General features: G+C 34.6%; 2 protein-coding genes across 2 annotated transcripts; one reads left to right on the forward strand and one right to left on the reverse strand.

Annotated features, from left to right (window-relative positions):
• Positions 1-1,028: 1,028 nt before the first annotated feature.
• Positions 1,029-6,230, reverse strand: LOC130740204 (DEAD-box ATP-dependent RNA helicase 5). Its single transcript, XM_057592720.1, has 13 exons — positions 5,608-6,230; positions 5,391-5,515; positions 4,911-5,018; positions 4,676-4,756; positions 4,346-4,424; positions 4,063-4,148; positions 3,925-3,981; positions 3,773-3,840; positions 2,564-2,632; positions 2,364-2,457; positions 1,723-1,887; positions 1,526-1,618; positions 1,029-1,380 (listed from the first exon to the last, which is right to left on the reverse strand). The coding sequence occupies exons 1-13, from the start codon at positions 6,095-6,097 to the stop codon at positions 1,285-1,287; spliced, it is 1,611 nt and encodes a 536-aa protein (XP_057448703.1). The 5' UTR covers positions 6,098-6,230; the 3' UTR covers positions 1,029-1,284.
• Positions 6,231-7,708: 1,478 nt separating this feature from the next.
• Positions 7,709-9,854, forward strand: LOC130740205 (zinc transporter 8-like). Its single transcript, XM_057592721.1, has 3 exons — positions 7,709-8,386; positions 8,493-8,642; positions 9,122-9,854. The coding sequence occupies exons 1-3, from the start codon at positions 7,790-7,792 to the stop codon at positions 9,425-9,427; spliced, it is 1,053 nt and encodes a 350-aa protein (XP_057448704.1). The 5' UTR covers positions 7,709-7,789; the 3' UTR covers positions 9,428-9,854.
• The last annotated feature ends 10,983 nt before the right edge of the window (positions 9,855-20,837 follow it).

The raw sequence follows: 20,837 nt of genomic DNA on the forward strand, positions 1-20,837 counted from the left end.
CATGTGATCCTTGCAAACATCAGGAACGCGCATACTGAGTTCGCAGAAGCAACCAGGAAGCAATCTACACCCACCCCACTGGATCAAACTGTCAACACGCAGGAGGTGAGATGGAAGCTTCCTCCAAGAGGCTATATCAAGTGCAATACTGATGCTGCCTTCAACAACGAAAGAAGGCGTGCTGCTGGGGGGATCCTATATAGAGATGACAGAGGAAATGTGATAAGCACCTATGCTAGGCGTTTTGATGTTTTCTCGCCGCTGGTTGCAGAGGCAATGACCCTAAGGGAAGCGGTGCTAATCGCAGCAAACATGGAGGTTGAGCGCGTGTGCTTTGAAGCTGATAGCCAGCTCTTAATCAAGACTTGCTTAGGGGAAAAGAAGGTAGGAGCTATCAGACAAATCGTGGAAGACATCAAGGCTTGGAGCTCCAACCGCCCTCTCTGGAGCTTCTCATGGGTTAAACGAGAAGGTAACCACAGTGCCCACACAATTGCCCATCTCTGCAACGCTGGAGCTTTGATAGGGAACTGGAATTTCAATCCTCCAGCGGCTTTGAGAGAGGCTCTGAGGAAGGATTTGGCCGGAACAAGCGCAAGATAGGGTGGTGATAGCTTGGATCCTTATTGATGCCCCCTATCTGGTAGTTAAAGTTTTTAATGGGGAACACAATTAATGGGGAACACCACTTAACTGATGGGAAATGGTGGTCCTTTTTCTTTCTCTCGCGCCCCAACTTCCTTCCACATGCCCCCCCCCCCCCCCCCTGTTGCCAGCTGGTGATGATGGAACAAGTGCTTTTGCTTCTCTCCATACTTTATATCCAACTCAAGATTTACTTTGTTTTGATTCCCTGTCAGTTAGCTAGCGAGTAGGTGTGCACTTGTTTATTGTTTTATTCTCCTACCTACAGTGTCGCTTAGCCGGCTGCTTGTATCTTGGGCCTTGGGCCTTTTTAATGGAATTCCATCTTCATTGTCCAAAAAAAAAAAAAGACTAAAACATGATTTTTTTTTAATAAAATAAAATACAAAACAATGATAGAAGCTAAAATATACATGAGTTCAAAATTGTCATGTCAACGGGAAGAAAAGAACAAAAGCTTCCAAGCACTGATCGTTAAATCTTTAGTATAAACTAAATAGACTTGCTATTCTACTTTTGAATTAAATTCATTTTCTTAGTTCCTTTTAAAGAAATAAATAATCAGAACCGGAACAAAAATTACAACAGATAACTGAATTCGAATATTCGTCGAGCCAAAAATAAATAAAAGTCACCAGTTTAGTCTTCATCGTCTGAGTCGGCAAACTTTATTTTTTGAGACTTCATAGCATCAACAGGAATTTCCTTGAAGTGAGCCCCATAAAGCTTGGACTCCTAGATATAGCAGAAAATTGTTTTAACAATCAATTAAATGTCTTGGACATGTCTAAAGAACTGAGGCAAAGAGAAGTTTATCCTACTTCGTAATCACAAAAGAAATCTAAACTGGTGCAGAACAAAAGTGGAGAAGAAAAATTACCTTTTTCTTTACATGTGTCCCAAATTTCAAGAGATCGTCTGGCACAACTTGATTTGCTTCTCTTAAAACATTCACGAGCTCCCCAGCAAGTCCCTGAAATTTTTTCCAATATTCATTAGTATTATAATAATAGAAATAAGGGACATTGGAGCAAATAACTATGTATAATATATTTTGATAAGAAAAAATTAACACACCTTATTCTGCTGCGTGAAGAATGTATGGGCAACACCTTTTTTACCAGCTCGCCCAGTGCGCCCAATTCTATGAACATAATCCTCTGTAGTTAGTGGAAAACTATAGTTGATCACTACTTCAACATCTGGAATATCCAATCCCCGTGCAGCCACATCAGTCGCAATCTGCCCCCATTAAAATGTGAAAAACAAACAATGGAACAAATCAAGCAACAGAAAGGGAGGAGAAAACAGATAATGGACCAAATAAAGTGACAGCAAGGGTGGAGAATGTTTAAGGGACATGTCCTGCTCAATAGACATAGTTCCCATAGAAGTATTCCATACTTCACGCTCACTACAGGCATTCAGCAGAGCCCTCACAAGGATGCTAAATTTTGAAGACAGATTGTCCTGACAATCACTTTGCCATATCCTACCCAACTTTTTTTTTTAAAGACAAGGGAATAATAATGTGGATTTTTAGTTCATCTTACATAAAGCTTGATGAGAAGATAATAACAAATCATCAATAGATCCGCAGTGTTGTAAAGAGACCAATCAAAGGTTTATAGATTTGACACTGATACCATTTCATAAATATTATTTATTTTATGGAGCCAAAACTGGTATAATTACAATCATAGTGTAAAACAGCTTACCATCAAAGGGCAGCTTCCGTTCTTGAATAAAGACAGTGCCTTTGTGCGTTCATGTTGTGATTTGTCCCCATGTATCGACACAGCCTTCCAGCCCCTGAATACAATTATACCAGCAACAGCTTAGAGCATTAACCAGAAACTTTCACCTGTTAAATTATTAAAACTAATGTGTATAAATTGCAACAGTAGTAGTAAAGTACCCTTGTTGAAGCATACTTTCAACTCGTGCGGTTTCCTTTTTGTATAAAGCAAAAACCAATACTCGATTTCTGAGAAAGATACAAGCTGTTAGCAACATGTGGCAGAACTAGGGTGGAATAGGGTATCAATATCAATATATATTAAATAGCAATTACAAAATCAAACATAGGGAAGTCATACTCCCTATACCCCCTAGTGTTGTTAATGGGGGTGGCAGTTTATAGCAGAAAGCAAAAAACAGATTTTGTTTGGTACATCGGAAAAGATAAACTACATCCCTCCTAGGGTTGATCCCTGGACCTCCCTCTCCCCACCTATATGTCCACCAGCACCACTTGAGCTATCTTTCGGGGACAAACTAAACTAAATAAAATTCACTAAAGATATATAAAGGAGAGAACAAAAAAGAAATAGAACAAAATTGAAAAGAATAGTATTAAACATTTGGAGGATAGGAAAAAAAAAAGAATTAAAATAGAGGAGAATTGTACAGGAAGAAACACTGCCCAAATTGGAGAGAAGAAAAAGAAATAACAGAACCACTGCTCAAACTGTACAGAATAGAGAAGAAAAAACCGAATAGTGTTACTAAAGGCATAAACTAACCAAAATAACAGAATAGAATGAGTGAAAACAAAGAGCACAAGGAGAGAACGTAGAAAAAAGAAAAAAAATACAAAAGAAAATGTTCAGTGGAGAAGGAAGGTAACTGAAGAAGGTTGCAAGAGATGGGAGGTTGCTGCAGAGTAGTGTAACAGCTGTAGAGTTTGATAGGATAAGAGGCTGCTCAACAGAGTTGGACAGCTGAAGAGCCAAACTGGTAGGTCCTCTTCAGGGTTTCACTTTCAAGGGTAATGGGGTTATGATAATGGGTCGGGACATGGTACTTCTACCCACCATCTAGTTTCTCATCTACCATTTCAGTGGCCAGCACATTGGGAGTTGTAGCCCACATGACTGCTATCCCCACCCTCTGCAAACCATGCAGACTTCAAGATGATTTTGAACAAGATTTCTATTTTTCATTCCCCCCATTTTATCTTTGTTGGGGATGGATATGAATCAAGCCAGCAAGAGCCATATCCCATGTTAGCAGTCAGTTTATGACATTCAGCACTCGGCAGTCTATATCCCTCCCAGACTGGGAAGAAGATATCTCTAATTTTAAGAGGCAATTGAACAAAAGACAGGGAACCACAGGAAGATACCTCTGAGATTTGTGGTATTTTTCAAGTAAAGTAAACAGACGCTTGTCACGTGCGCGGTCATCCAAAACCTATTAAATGTAAAAGGAATTATTAAGATTCACAAAAAGCATAAATTCAATAGGTATGAACTGTAGATTGCTAAAACTCAGCACCTCGACTATCTGCATGACATCATGATTGGCAGCTAAATCTTCGGAACCTACGACAACCTGTCACAAGTTTAAATATCTCTTTACACAACTTGTACCGAAACAATATTTCAAAGCATGTTTGAAAATGAAGATACAAACTTTTATAGGGTTAGGATCCATAAACTCCTGTGCTAAGTGATGAACTGCTAAAGGCCATGTAGCACTGAACATAATCATTTGACGAACTGCAGAAATTATACTCTCTTTAGTGATACAAAAAAAATGTGAAACAAAATATATCGATGCAAGTTCAAATTAAAATCAGAATTTAAGGAACAGAAGAGTTGAACTACATCATATTTAACCCAAACATAAAAAAAAGCAATTAAAAGCCACATTCATGATAAAAAAAAAGGCAACTGCTGATAAACATGTCTCATACCAGAACATGTCTGCCCAAGTATAGAGCGAACTATTTGTTCAAAACCCATGTCAAGCATCCGATCTGCTTCATCAAGGACCTAGAATAGATAAATGATAATATTTGCAGAAGGCTCAGTAAATGTTACTTATAAACAAGCAGCTGCTTCACATATAAGCTAGAATTGAAATAGAATGATAATAAAATGAAAAAGTGGGCAACTAAGTTTATATCCAGAGCCAAACAAAATTCAGCTGAGATCCAAATTGTATGTAAATCCAAAATCCAGTATAGCATTAAAAACTAAAAGAGAACTAAACAAAAGAATTTAGTCAGTATTTTGTTACATACCACATAAGATACTTCTTTCAGGCTCAAGATACCCATTTCAATCAAATCCTGGATTCGGCCAGGAGTTCCAATGACAATGTCCTGGATGAAAAAATTAATATTAATACATTCGTTTAATTGTCTATAAAAAAGGAAGACAAAAAGCTCCCCAGATATGGAAGTAAACAAGCATGAAATTGTATCTGACATTAGAACACAAATCATCCAGAAGGAAAGGGAAAGCTTGATAACTTACAACACCAGATTTTAGTGCAGAGATTTGTGGTCCTTTGGATGTTCCACCATACAAACATATAGAATCCACACCACAAGTTCTACCAGCATCACACATTACATCTGATATCTATAACAAAAGTAAAGTGAAAAAAAAAACTCTTAGCAACATTTCAACATTTGGCGAGTCAGCAATACCATCCAATACCCATTTAACTTAGATATGTAAGTTACAACAACTTTAATATATACACCCCTCATTTCTCTTCCATCACCATTCCACCTCTTTTTTCTTTATAACTCTCTTTAATGTTCGCATCACATCACCTATCATATATCACATTTCTCTCTCTTTTCTCCCTTTCTCGCTCATTTGGGGTGAACATAACATTAATGAAAGTCACATACACTACTAAACTAATATCAATTTGTACTTGACAAATGCAAAGTACACACGAAACGATAGCTCGAATTCAGCTTCAGTGCATTAGAAAATACATACTTGCTGAGCTAGCTCCCTTGTGGGAGAGAGAACAAGGCAAAGAGGACTCCGACCCCTGGAAGCTTTATTCTTCCGCTTGCCCAGAACATGCATAATCCCCGGTATTCCAAACGCCAAGGTCTTCCCTGATAAACCAAAACACCAACAAAATCAGTATCAAATTCAATTCACACACCAACAGCAACAAAACAACAACAACAACACAAACTTCACACACCTGAGCCAGTGGCTGCAATTCCAATCAGATCGCGACCGTCTAACAAAAAAGGCCACGCTCGTGATTGAATCGGAGAAGGCTTCTCAAACCCCTTGCAGCACTCCATCACATTCTCCGGCAGCCCCGAATCCTTGAAGGTTTTCACCGCCGCGTACTTCGCGTCGGCAGCATCCTTCCCTGTAACCACCACGGCCCCGTCCGCAACCGTTTCATCGGCGTTACCGTTACCGTTTGCTTCTTTGGTTTCTTCTGCGTTCTCTTCTGACTTGTTGTCGTGCTTCTCCTTCTTCTTCTTTTTCTTCTTCTCCGATTCGGTGCCGTTTTGATTGTCGAGTTCCTCGAGCTTCCTTTTGGGACTGGTTTTCTCTCCGTTTTGATGCTTGTCTTTGTTCTTCTTTTTCTTCTTCTTCTCGGATTGGAGTTCGGGGCTGTTGGGAGCTTCATCGGCGACTGGTTCGCTGGCCGCAACGGCGTCGTGTTTGCGACCCATGGTGGAGATGGAAGGGAAGGTGGAGAGAGTGCGGTGGAGTTAACAAACGCCGCGAAGCAGCGCGAACCAGTGCCGAAAACTGGAGTAGTAGCAAAGTGAGAGGTTTATAATTTTTAGGGTTTAGACTTTTTGACTTGAGCTAAATGCCACAAACATCCATGTTAAAGTGTCTAGTTTTTTTTTTTTTTTCTTTTTGTTCTTTTTTTTTTGACAAAAGATCGCTACAACACTCTTTAAATGTTGTCCAACTAAATTGTGTGAGACTCGCATTTTAAGTATACTCCATGTGAATTTCAGTCAATGAAAAAGGGATAGTGTTGAAAAGTAAGTGTTAATGAAAATGTTGCTAATATGTTTTGATCTTTCATTCATCCACACAACCAAATGAAGGTTTCGTTGTTAGGACCTCTTGACTCCAAGCTTTGGAGGTTGTGGGCTGTTAGGTATTTGACTGACCACGTAACCCAGCTCGGCCGTAGAAATCCCAAAGTAAGATGTTCACCCTCATAACAAGGCTTTGTCATCATGGCTTCTTGACAACGGGTTGACCAACTCACCGAAATTGTGTCATAATTCTGCAGAATCCAAGCAACCAAAATTGTGTCATAATTATGCAAGTTCTAAGCAACCGCTTAAGTGATTAGTCAACCACCTTCGAGGAAAGTTCAGGTTCATCCTCACAAAGCGCCAATAAGTGTCTTTAAAGTATGATTGTTTGATAACCGCCCTCGATACTAAGATATCATTGCTCGATTCTTGTTTTTCCCATAATTGTGGTAATATGATCCTCGTCCCTCCATTAATGTAATAGTGTGATCTTTTTCATCACCATAATTGAGAATTAGGGGAAACCTTAACTATATAAGAGGATCATCCATACTTAATAATATCATGTTCATTTAACCCAAGAAATTTTTGGACATTGTTGTGTTAGACTTATTTGCTTTTAAGATTTTATGGTGAACATGGGTGAATCATGGTGTCTAATTTTTGTCTACTATTCGGATGTGTTTCTCCATGTAGGACCTTACACGAAAATATCTTCAACCTTTTATACGTGTGTGAGGCATTGGTGATTAGACCAGAATTGGAGATTAATCTCAAATCTAGAAGTCGGGTCAGGTCATGGGAAGTCAGGGTGGCCCCTATGCTAGTCGGATATCAGGTTGTGGGCCTAGATGGCCAACCCGGCCCAATGACATCAAAATGGTCATAATTCCCCTCCTCTCAAATTGACTTCCATGTTTAACCCGTTTAAAACTAGTTCTCATTAGCTGCTAGATCACCATGTCGACATTTTACGACATTTTGTACAGGTCACTTTGAAATACAAGCTTATATAAACCAGTTTCCTAATACATAGCGTATTATGCATCTATTACGTCTATATAACTAACAGTTTATACCACTCACATCTTGTACCTTTTATCATTTATTTATCGTCACCTAATTTCAAAATTTTAAATTTCTCAATCATACGTTTACTTCAATGCTCAAACCCTTTAAAACTAATTTTTTATTAGTTTGTCGTCAGGAAGCACGTTATTTGAAATCCTATATAATCCCTATTTCTAATGCATATAGTTGACAAATTTATCGCTAAGATCTGTAACCATATCCCTATAAATAACATTGTAAATCACTTGCTTCTTGCACCTTTATCTCACTAGTATCTTCTGATCAGTCTCCATCATGGACTGGTTTAAGAAAAAGAGCCAATTTTTCACTTTTTGTCTCATCATTTTCCTTGTACTCCCCACTTTAATTGTAGCAGAATGCACATGTGACACAGAAGATGAAGAAAGGGACAAAACTAAAGCTCTCAGGTACAAGATAGCAGCTCTAGTGTCAATCCTAGTAGCCAGTGCAATTGGAGTTTGCATTCCACTCCTTGGAAAAGTGATACCTTCTCTAAGCCCTGAGAAGGATATCTTCTTTATCATTAAGGCTTTCGCGGCCGGTGTGATATTGTCTACCGGCTTCATTCACGTGCTTCCTGATGTTTTTGAGAATCTCACCTCGCCCTGTTTGAATGAGCATCCATGGGGCGATTTTCCGTTTACCGGATTCGCGGCTATGTGCACCGCTATGGGAACACTCATGATTGAGACTTATGCTACTGCTTATTTTCGGAAACAACAAGTCAAGAGAGGCCAAGCTGAGGCTAATGATGATATGGAAAACGGATCAGGACATGAAGGGCAAGTGCACCCTCACACTCACACAGCACATGGTCATGCTTCCACTGATCAGTCTTCAGAACTTCTTCGTAATAGGGTCATATCGCAGGTAATGCAATCTAATTAATTGTATTATACAAAATGATGAATTTGTCAAACTCTGATTTTTTTAATCATGTTGGTTGTGATTGATGCATGGTTTTATTTCATTATAGGTGTTGGAATTGGGGATTATTGTTCATTCTGTTATCATAGGAATTTCTTTGGGAGCCTCGGAGAGTCCCAAAACAATAAGGCCCCTGGTAGCTGCATTGTCTTTTCATCAATTCTTTGAGGGTATGGGACTTGGAAGTTGTATAAGTCAGGTAATATCTAATATCCAAAATTTGGAGTTCACATGCATGTATATGATATATCAACAAATGAATTTATTGGTTTATAAGTAAGTGCTGCCGGATTTTTCAAAGCAACAATTTGTACTATTGATCCCAACAAGGTTTAGTTCAACTGGTAAATTGCTGATATTCTCAAGTATTTAGTTCAAGGTTCAAACTCACTTAATGTGATTTTCAAGTCTCGAATAAATTAATCTCAAAAATCAAAACCTTACTGCTCATTAATACCAATCTTACTTTTCTGACTTGGACACTGTATATTCAAATGATTCCGAACTAGACTGTTCTTTATTATAATTAAAAGATCATGATCGCACCACACATGGTAACCAGGTTTAGGAACTCTATTATCATGAAAACAGTATATTACATAAGCTATAAAGCATTTTAAATTTGATACATCAGAAATTGTTTTGTTTTGTGACTTTTGTGAAGTTCAATTATTGCAGGCAAAATTCAAAAGGCTATCTGTTATAACAATGGGATTGTTCTTCGCTTTAACTACTCCAGTTGGGATTGGAATTGGCCTAGGGATCACTAATGTTTATGATGAAAACAGTCCAACTGCTCTTATTGTTGAAGGAATCTTTAATGCAGCTTCAGCTGGGATCTTAATCTATATGGCACTTGTTGATTTTCTTGCTGTTGATTTCATGAGTCCAAGGATGCAAAATAATGGTAGGCTTCGATTAGGATCCAATCTATCTCTTCTGCTAGGAGCTGGTTGCATGTCTCTTGTGGCCAAATGGGCTTAGAGCCAAAAGTTTGTGTTATTTTTCTTGTCAAATTGTTTTAATTTGTTTCCAATTTTGTGTTGTGCGTACTTCATGTGATTATTTTGAAGTACAATGATGTGCTTCATGGATGACTGCGGTTGGTAAGATTTTCGGTTGTCAATGTTTTTCGACTTCAAATGGAGTCCTTCTCGATCGTGCATGTGCAGGGGTTTTGGTTTGGTTTTAAAGCATCTTGTGGGGTTTCTTTAGAGGTCTTTCAGAGGGTTTTGACTATATTAACGGCTGAGCTTCTTCCAACTTTTTGTTGGCTTGGTTACTGTACTCGTGTTGAGAGGGGTTGCTTCTCAACTTTATATAATAATATATCTTTCGTTTTCGAAAAAAAATATATAGTTAGAAGGAAAAAACACATTTAACCCTTTATAAATTTATTTCCATGTAATGTTGTCATATGTTCGAGAAACAATATTGTATGTCATTTTCAACAAATATCTTTTTTGGTATTTAAAATTGTGCTCTCATTTTTATGGAGATCGAAATTTGCTTTTACCACTAAACCAACATCTTGTCTAAATCAACATCTTGTTGGTTTTATAAATTATTTTAAAATACATCAATTTTTATTTTGAATTTTATTAAAAAAAATTAAAATGGATGACAAATTCAGAGACATATGGATGAGAAAGAGGAAAGTCTAGTGATTAATCTAAACTCATTGGCCATCTCCTGCCGCTTAGTGCCTTAACCGTGAAGCGATAGATTAGTCTCATGCATACCGGTCGTGGAAATATCTTAGTCAAGACAAAAAAAAACTTGTGCTTTCTATTTTTTATGCACCAGACACAATTTTTGTTTTGATAAGCACCCAACACGATTTGGCTCATCTAAAAGGAAAGAGTCACTTTACAATGTAAAATAAGTTGTCATAAATATATAATAATGGCTAACATATTCAAATATGACTCTGTCTTTATTCATAAATGAGATTGAATGTTGTTTATAATGATCAAATTCAAATTTGACTTTATCTTTATTTGTAAATAAGATTGAATGTTGTTTATAATGACCAAATGTTGTGGTAAAATTTATTACATTTTTATAATAAAAAATTTGAGATTAATTATTTTGTCCCGATATCCATTTGTTATCATAATGTTATAAATTTTACTTTATCTTTATTCATAAATGAGATTGAATATTGTTTATAATGACCGAAATTTATGACAAAATTTATTACATTTCTATAATAAAAGAGATTGACATTAATTATTTTGTACATGTATTAATTTGTTATCATAATGTTAGAAATTTGACTTTGTCTTTGTTCATAAATGAGATTGAATGTTGTTTATAATGACCGAATTTAAATTTGAATTTGTCTTTATTCATTAATGAGATTTTTTGAAGGATATTCATTAATGAGATTGAATGTTGTTTATAGTGCCCGAAATTGTGACAAAATTTATTACATTTCTATAATATTAATGATTTAAATTAATTATTTTGTACCTATATCAATTTATTAACATAATGTTTGGAATTTATCATTTTCAAATTTCAAATTTTAAAAATTGATGAGGTGAGATAATAAGTTGAAATTCAAAATATTTATGAGACACATTATTATTTTGAAATTCATGAATATATATAATAAAATATATGACACCAAAATTGTCATAAAAACTTAAAACGTTAGGAAAATAACATAAGAAATGCATCTTGGAAAATAACAAAATGAACATAGAAAACAAAATATATGATGTTCATAACAAACAAAGTTCACTTCTCCGGCTTAACCACTTTAGTACTTTAGATGAGGATGACTAATTCAGATGCACATGATTAGAAAAATATTAATTTGAGAATGTGAAAATAACATTTGCATCAAGTAGAACCATCTTCGTATGATTCTGGCTATGAGTTTCACATCATTTCCAAGTTTGATGCATTTGATATTTTCACAAAGAGAAGTCATAGGGTTGAGATTTTTTTGGAAAACAAAGAAAAAAAATGACAAATGAATTAATGCGGGGAAGAGTTTTTTTTTGATAGATCAATGTTAGTTGTTAATTGGTACTAAATTAGTTTCCTCACCAGGATTCGAATCTTTGACTTTTTTTTATTTTTGAATTTCATTGATATTAAAGTTGATAATAATAGTGACTAGATTTTAGGATAAACTTTATTAATTTTCTATAACAGTAAAGATTTTTGTAACTATTTGTTTTATTATTATTTTTAATTCCAAAATATTTATGAGACCTTATAATTTTTCAAAATTCCAAAATACGCAGAGAATAATATATGATATCATCAACAATATAAATCAATATCAATATCAATATCAATCAATCAATATATATTAGAAAAGAAGAACTTCCATCGGGCTGATTTAGTGACGTGTCATTCTCACGTTAATTCTTAGTGACGTGTCATTCTCACGTTAATTCTCATAAAACAAATTCCACGTTTCATTCTAAGGTTAATTCTAATAAAAAAAATACATTTTTAAATTTTAGATTTGATTAGGATTTAGGTTGTTTATTTCTTGATTTTATCTGTGGGTCTTTTATTTTATTTTGGATTTATTTTTAGAGTATTAATTAATTTTTATCGTATTTTTATTGAATTTTCGGATTTTTATTTAATTCAGGATTTTATGAGTTTTTATTGTGATTTGCTAGATTTTGGTAGTTTGTATTTATCTTTAATTAGTACTTTATTAAATTTTTTATTTGATTATAATTTAGATTGTTTATTTCTTGATTTTATCTTAATTAAAAAATATTTTCTAAAATTCGACCTGGAAATACTGGGATGCACACTCCTTTAATTCATATTTTTATTTCATTCAATAAATATATCATACACTCATGAATTAAAAATAAACATAAAATATCAACGTTTTTTTTATTAGAAATTACGTAAAATTAAAGTAAAAACTAGCAAAAATCACTAAAAAAAATCAGCCACCATGTAACATTATATTTAATGTAAATGAAAATTTTAAATTCCTCATCTCTTGATTGTAGAGCCGTTCTATTTTAGGTGATGATAAACTAGGTAATTTATTATTTTTTGTTTATAAAAATTTTCATGTGTTATTCCATTAGAAAGTTTCTCTTCTGTTGACACGTGTCATTCCATATTTCAAAAGATTTGCTCTAACTATCTAAGATTTACCTAGATTACTCATTACTAAATTTATTTTCAAAATAAATTTTGAAACCGTTTTCATTATCTCTTCAAATTAGGAAAATTCTCTAGGCTAATTTACTGCATATTTACCTGAATCCCCTGATTTCTCCTTTTATTTTTTTCATGATCTACAATATAAAAATAAAATATGTAGTGCTGAGATTATAAAATATCAAAATTTTAAAATATTTTTCATAATTAACTAAAATACTGCATCAACCATCTCATCTCTTATATGTACCTACAACTTGACTTAAAATTCAAAAAGCAAACATATAACTATCATATCTTATTTCTAACAAACTCAATCTCCTAATATCATAAATTAATTAATTCCATTGTAATTTTAATAACCAATAAAAGAAAGCAATAACCGACTCAAAATATATTAAAATACACACTCAACCAAGATACATGGACAATTGAACATGTACACGAAGCATGAGTTTTTCAGAAACATGGATTCAAATACAACTAGATTCTTAAACAAATATGACTAACAGTGTATTATAGCCATTATATTGGAGAAGGATTTTGATGTTGGATGCAAACAGATTGGATATGAATGTAGTTTGTGGTGATTTAGGCATTTGATGTTGGGTACATTCTTCAACTCTATTATTTGGATTGGAGGATGCATCTTGCTTGCTCCCAGCAAGGTCCTAAAAGTTGTGTGTGGATTCTTTGCTTCAGCACGATTAGAAGATGGATAGATGATTGGAGGATTTTTAAAGGCTCTAACAACTATGTTTGTACCTAAGGTATGTTATTTCAAACTGATTTTTTGCACTTTTTTTATGGGATGGCGAGAAATAGTGATCATCCAAGTTTATTTTGGTTTAATTTTTTAAATTCTATCTCTCACGATCAATAATTGTTAGTTAATTTATTTTTAACAAGTGACTATGCTACCTTTGTCAGTTTGATAATTGTACCACTGTTGATTATGCATCTGATTTCTTATACAAAGGTATGTTCATTTCATATAAAACCTTCTATTGTTGTATTTGGAGTACTATTTTTGTGTAATTGAAGGAGTGATCGCATTCAGAAATTATGCACCTTTTGAAGAAATTTTCTTTTCCACTCTTAAGATGGGAAAACAATTTGATGTTTAGTATTTTGGTCAAGTTTCTGGAACTCTATTCCCTGATTAACCATTGTTTCAATGGAGGTTTGGGAATTAGATTTGTCGTTTAAGAAATAAGTTATTAGAAGCAACTTGAGAGGTAATTCTTGAATGGTTAAAATTAAAACCATACATGCTCGCAATTAATGTCAAGTTTGTGTTACGTCCTGATTCAAGTCTACTATTTTTTTCCAAGTATGCTTACATTGCTTTTCTCCTTCTCTAAGAAGGTGGTTTAGGGCAGCAAAGATTCATTTTTACTGCTTTTATGTCAGTTGTGTGTCACTTTGAGGCTAACCTTCTAATCAAGCATTTTACTTTGAGGCTAACCTAGCTTTTAGCCACTATTTATGCCTTTTATTAACTTTTAGAAGAATCAGTCAAATTTATGTTTAAGATAAAATAAAATCACTGAATCATGTATTTGATCCCAATATAATATATAAATGATTTGAACTGATTGATTATTTCTATTGTCTTAGGACTTAGGAGCAAAGCTCCAATTGTGGAAGTGAGGCTCAAGAATTTGACTATTAAGGTTGATTCCTATGTTGTTAGCAGAGCTTTGCCAAATATACCAAGCTCTGCATTGAACATTGTAGTAATACTTCTTGGTACCTGTGGGATAAGTACTGCTATGAGAACAAAGCTTTACTAAGGTTGATCCTTTGTTTCTCATATAAAAGCGCTTTTACGCTGTCAAAAAAGCATCTCATGCAGTAGCACTTCAAGGGGATCAAAGAAGTAGCTAGGTGAAATGTGAATTTTTAGATGGTATGATGTCATATCCAATTAGTACTTATGGAATATATTTGATGATTCACTAATGAAGTGTCGAATATTAATGAGTGAGTTTTAGAGCTTGGAGTCATCCAATTAATACTATTAGAGGGAAGAGGTGGAAGAAGAAGAATTGTTAAAAGTTGAACCGTTCAGATTAGGTAAAGAAAAGTGTAACACCCCGACTTTCGGGAGTCACAATTAGTAACCTATTAAATAAAATGGAATTATTTTCCATCAAGGATTTAATAAAAGCGGGTATTTTTTTTCCGTTTGTTTTCTTTCCAAAACATTTCCAAAGCCTGATATGTATACTCTTACCCAAACCCTTACATCCGGCCTTGACAAGGCAAGCACCCGTGAGTGACGACGGATGTTCAAGACATATAAAATATACAGTGAAGTAATGTCTTAACCGACAACAAAGTTCAAAATGCGATAATACCCTAAGTCCAATATACTTCCTACAATCCCCTCACTGGAGATTCGCAGAAGAGTAATGCATCGGAACCTACCTAAGACCAAAGTAAGTAATACAATCATTCCTACGAGCTTCAACCAATGACGGTAAGCTTCTCTACCCAAGACTCTAGCCTTACATCTAACTATTACTTCCACAAGTCTTCGGTTGGTTCACTCGCTCCAAGGAAGTCTCATCGTCAATAAGTCCAATCACCTTCTTGCAGCAATCAACAGCTCCTCGGAGACACACCTGTTAGGGCCTGGCAGTTTGCCGACCGCCCAAAACACAAACAAAGCAAACAAGGCAGAAAGGGTCAACTTCCTAGAGTAATGTAATATAAGTCCTAGCTTGATTTAGCATAGTTAAGTAGCGTGTGAATAATAGTTAGACACAACATAAGTCAATCTCTATCCTTTGAACGTCAAGTCATCAATCCATCACTCGCCGTCTACGCATAGATGTATCTTCATTTCTTTGCCAGGGCAGCATCACGTCTCACTAATGGAAACGCACGACTCAGCGGTCAATCATCTAGCACGATGAGCTCTATACTCTCTAATCAACAAACAGATAACAGGATCAAGGACTAGCCCCTTAATCGATCCAAGTAATAGGAGTTAAGGTCTAACCTCTTAAGCAAATAACAATTAGTATGACTAAGGTCAATCCTCTAAATCAACTAACACATAATAGGATTAAGGTCCAGCCACTTTAATCCAAGGACAAATAATATGATTAAGGTCCAACCACTTTAATCAAATAGCAAAAATAGGATTAAGGTCCAGCCACTTTAATCCACAAGCAAATAATAGGATTAAGGTCCATCCTCTTTAATCCATAAGCAAATAATAGGATTAAGGTTCATCCTCTTTAATCCAATAACGAATAATATGATTAAGGTCATACCCCAAGTTCTCTTTCCTGAGAAAGCCTCGATCCATCACGTCAGCAGTAGCTCGAACCTTCCGTCGGGTCCTACTTGCTAATTCTTATAACACTCCGCATTTACAATCGATATAATCATAAGGTTTTGGCATAACTTCGTGTTTATGCAATTACCTAATTCAAGAAATAGCAAATGTCTATCCATTAAAAGAAATAAGACAGCATCACAATTAACAGCCGATTCTTGACACCTAAGCATAATAGCTAATAACTAGGAGAGTTGCCCTTACCTTCGCCGATTCTCCTTCTTTTTTTGTCCACACTCAGTTGCTCCAACTTTGAGTTCCAAACTTGAACATTCCAATGCTTTTTGCTCCAACCCTTAAGCAAAACGTACTCACTTAGTCACTAATCACCCAAATTTCAACCACTTAGAAATCTAAGAAAAATATAAATTTTTTCTCATAATAGACCCTTAAGTTATCTTTCTAACCATACAAGTTTCATAAGGTTTGAACACTTATGGAATTAATTATAAATCAGATACTACCGTTGTTACAGAATGCAGACAGCATAACAGGGGGGTGAATTAAAAGTGAATTCTGTACTAAACTAGCAATCCTAAAATCCCGAAACTTTCACATATTGGAGCCCTTTAAGTTAGCTTTCAAACAAAAGTGGTTTCACTCAAATTTGACTTATACACAAGGAGTTATGCCCAAAACAGTACAAACTGTCAGGGCTTACTCGGGCAGGAAATTTTCCCAACTTCCACCTGCAATTCTGACCAGTCCAGGAACCAAAACACTTTGAAATTTACACAACATGTATTTCTATAAGTTAACTTTCATTTGAAATCCTTTTCACTAATTTTGGATCACCACGCTAAAAGATAAGCTACCAAAGCCACAAGTTACTCATAATGATGCCAAATGATCACCAATCTAAAAGGAGTGCCTAGTATATCAATACTTAGTCAACAATTTCGACTAGATTACTAATAAGCATGGGCGGATATACCATCCATTGATTCAACTCGGTGAAGGAGAATAAGGATACTGTTGGAGAAAACTCAAGAAGACAATGACAACCAAATTCGGTGGAAGAAGAGTAGGAAAAATCAGTGAAGAACTTACTGAACTAAAGTAAATTAGAGGCATAGAAGAAGACATGAGGCTTTTGAACTTTTGAACTCTCTGATGACAGATTACAAGAAGAACAGAATTTGGGATATTTTCTTCAATGCATACAATTAAACATAGAAAAGAACTTATAGCTGATTCAATTAATCCATCAAGCTATACCAGCAAAAGAATGTCTAAGGCTTCTACAGAGTACAGTATAATATCTGATGATAAGTATAGAAGATATTTAGCCAGGAGTAAACTATATTTAACAACAACTTTATCAAAATTTGAAGGTATGGAGCTTGTGATAACCTCCAACAAGGGCCAAAAGATGACTGCAATGAATTTGCATAGGCTAGTTTGATTTCGCTCGTTAACTAAAAGCACCTTGATCACAACTGGACTATGAGGCCAAAATCATCTCTATCATTTCTAATGTAAGTACTTAAACATAATATAGTGGTTTTTATAAATTATATTTCATCAACATGAGCTTATCCACTACTTATATTACCAATCAATCATTCATTTGTTTCAAGGCCTATCAATTCAAAAGCAAAGTTCACAAAACTTAGATAAGCCTAACATTTTTCTTTTCACGTAGATCTACATCAACCTGTCAAGCTATGATGCAATTAATCATGTGGAAGAAGGAACCCAAACGAAAAGGGACCAATAGAAGCTTAGCTGTGCAAGTTCAATCAAAAAGAGAGAGAGAGAAAAGTGGCTTACTGCGTGAAGGAGAAACTTAGTGATGAAGAGGTGCTGCCATGGTTGTAGGTGAGGAAGAAAAGGACATGGTGGTGGTGTGCTGTTGTAAGGTGAATCTCAATTCTGCTTCATACTATTCAATTAATACACAAAGATCTGCCTTAAGCTTTAATATGGAATCTCCCCTGCTTCTAAAGTTACATTAACATCTGTGTTTTAAATCAAAAATAGGCTATAGATTATGTGCATGGAGCATGGTGTTGCATCAAAGAAAATGAAAGAAGAAATGAAAAAGAAGAAGATGCTGCTGCCAGAGAAAGGAAATGAGCGTGAAGGAGAAGAGTGGCGGAATAAGAAGAAGAAAAGGATGGTGAGGTCGGCAGAAGAGAGTGAGAACGTGAAGGGGATTAGGATGATGATTAGATATTTAGAAGATATTTTTAGAAGATATTTTATAAATCGGTACGGATTGATTTAGACACCGGAAGATTTATCCCATAGAGTTAAGAGAAAAATGTAGAGATGATATATTACTATACCAAAAATTATGAGGAACTTAATGAAATGATAAAATATAAATTATGATCACTTTGAGCAAATTAAAATGATTCATAGATAAAGAAGTGAGTAAGAATTAAGCCAAAGAATAATCGTTAGACAATTAGAACAAATATGACGTCGTCATATTATGCAATTAAGCTAAGTATCCTTCAATAAAAGGCTGATACTTGTTTCGGATTCATTTTAAATGAGAAAATGGCTTGAACGCAGTCTGCTTCAAAATACCGCAGAACTACTTTTTGCAATTGATGTCAGATGAGAAAACTTCATTCTGAAGAAAGATTAGAAACATCGAAAGAAATCGGTACACACGTGTGAAATCTTCATTTGAGGCTCCGAATAGAAAAAGTCTTCGTCGATAGTTTATTTTAAGGTTCTTGAGCTATCAGGAACTTAGTTTCGGCAAACTTCCGAGAATTGGAATCAGTTGTTCGTACATTCCAAGGTTTCGTGTCGAAACACTTGTCATGGAAAGGAATAAGAGAAATTCTTATATTCCTCTGAATATTTTTGAATATCGTTTCTACAGTGCTTTAAGAGCGGATTAGCCCTTCACTAACGCTTACACTGTAACCAAGGTGAGAGTCGGAAATTAATTAATTATCCTAATTTAAAAATGTGGGTCTTACAAAAAGTTAAGAGTAATTATATTTATATATGTATATAACTATAATAATTTGATAGTAAGAATAGTATTAGGAATAAAAAATATTAATACATATGTACTATAAATTTATTAGTGCTAACATATTTGAGTTACGAGATCTCACGGGAAAGAACATTTTACATGAAAAATGAAAATTTGTACGAGTGAAAAAAAAACATTTTTATATAACTTAAGTGTACTTTTAATAATGTAAACAATAATTATATATTTATGTATTGTTACATATCTAAAACACAAAAACAATATCTTTTATGTAACACGGGTATACATCTTCGCAAACAAAATTCAGTTATACCTCATATATGCAAAACTTTACAAAACACTAGAATTGAGTGTCTGAATTTATGTTATTTAAATATTTACATCTTTATTATGATTATTCTTACCTTCTTAGTATCTTAAACTTTTTATAATTTAAAATATCGATCAATTTATCAAATACAATAGACAAATTTCCCGTGCAACGCGCAGATAAAAAACACTAGTAATATTAGTAGTATTGGAAATAAGAAAAGTTAAGGAAGACAGAGACTGAGAGGGTGCCTTTTGAAAGAGTGACTACTGTTTTGTTCTGAAAATAATTTATAATATAAAATAAGATTATAGTATTATAAAATAAGATTATAAGATTTACATTTTATTTATTCGACGTTCAGGGTATAATATATCTTAATCTTTATTGAATTATGATGGCTTGTCGACAATATTCCTTGACTTGGTGGCGTCAACCATGCTTGAAGAATTGCAAACAAGTTTAAGTTCATTTTATGGCAGTGTTTTTCTTCATCGATGGGTCTACCTCAGAAATTTGTAACTTGATACCATATTAGAAATTGGGAGACCTATACTCAACCACAAAAGTTAGTTTAAGTGTTGAGGTTTGCACAACCCTTATAAACACTTGATTGGCCTTATCTCTAGCCAATGTGAGACTTCTAACACTACCTTGTGTAGTTGTGTGTCTTGTCTTGTATATATGCATTTATGATGATCCACGACTGAAACAGACTGCATGCGTAGAAACTTTTGAGTGGTGAAAATTGATCCATGTCTTCATCCCTTGAGTCTTTGCCAGTTTGCGAAAATAAGGTTAAGCTCAGCATGTGTGTCTGTCGTTGACTTGAGGTCTTGATCAGCTCTAGTTAAAATTAACAGTTTTAGTTACTTTATTTTATTGTTTGCTTTGAAACGTGTCAAATTTTCTCCGTCGCTAACTTGTTTTGGGATCGATCAATCCATAATTCCATATCAAATTATCAATGAAAAATTGCTTTACGTGAGTTAGTACAATATGTTAATTGCTCAATTACTTGTGAAGATCTGAATATTTGTGGAGCCATAGAAATTAAGGGTGAATCTTGAGTGTGACTTTTTCTAGGCTTCGGGGCTCAAACTTGGTTTGAGTCTCGCTTTGAGTACGGGATGTACACATGTGTTGTTGCTTGTTGGAGACTTAGTCGGACTACGAGGTTGTGGTGAATGTTATACGTTGTGAAGAAAAGTGTTGCACAACTCTTAAGTCACCTGAAGTTGTCTTAATTGGTTGATATCGGTGTGGTAGGTATCCTTTATCAATCCGTGAAAATTTTATTTGAGCTGAACAAATTCACATTATAATGGAGCTAACTATTTTAGTAGGAGATTTTTTTCATTGACTTTAATTAAGAAAAATCAAACAATTATCCCTTGACAAAATATATTGTAATAGTGATAGTTAAGAATGTTAGAATTAGAATATTTAAAGTTGGAAACTTTTGATATCATATCATATTTATTATTGATTGAAACATTTGAAAAAAAAAAGTGTCGGGTGAATAGTCACTTTGGTCCCTAAAGTTACACCAGTCGGGCAAATTCGTCCCTATTCTTCCTAAATGGCTCCCGTCGTCCCTGAAGTTTGAAAACGT

The sequence above is a fragment of the Lotus japonicus genome, chromosome 2 (assembly GCF_012489685.1).
Source record: "Lotus japonicus ecotype B-129 chromosome 2, LjGifu_v1.2".
NCBI lineage: Eukaryota > Viridiplantae > Streptophyta > Magnoliopsida > Fabales > Fabaceae > Lotus > Lotus japonicus.

Bases quoted from the DNA above. Each gene is read 5' to 3' on its own strand.
- LOC130740205 (XM_057592721.1), top strand. From the start codon at position 7,790: ATGGACTGGTTTAAGAAAAAGAGCCAATTTTTCACTTTTTGTCTCATC. The intron at 8,387-8,492 runs GTAATGCAATCT...ATTTCATTATAG, and splicing joins GTAATAGGGTCATATCGCAG to GTGTTGGAATTGGGGATTAT. The intron at 8,643-9,121 runs GTAATATCTAAT...CAATTATTGCAG, and splicing joins TTGGAAGTTGTATAAGTCAG to GCAAAATTCAAAAGGCTATC.
- LOC130740204 (XM_057592720.1), bottom strand. From the start codon at position 6,097: ATGGGTCGCAAACACGACGCCGTTGCGGCCAGCGAACCAGTCGCCGAT. The intron at 5,516-5,607 runs GTGTGTGAAGTT...TTGGTTTATCAG, and splicing joins AATTGCAGCCACTGGCTCAG to GGAAGACCTTGGCGTTTGGA. The intron at 1,381-1,525 runs GTAATTTTTCTT...TGCTATATCTAG, and splicing joins GGACACATGTAAAGAAAAAG to GAGTCCAAGCTTTATGGGGC.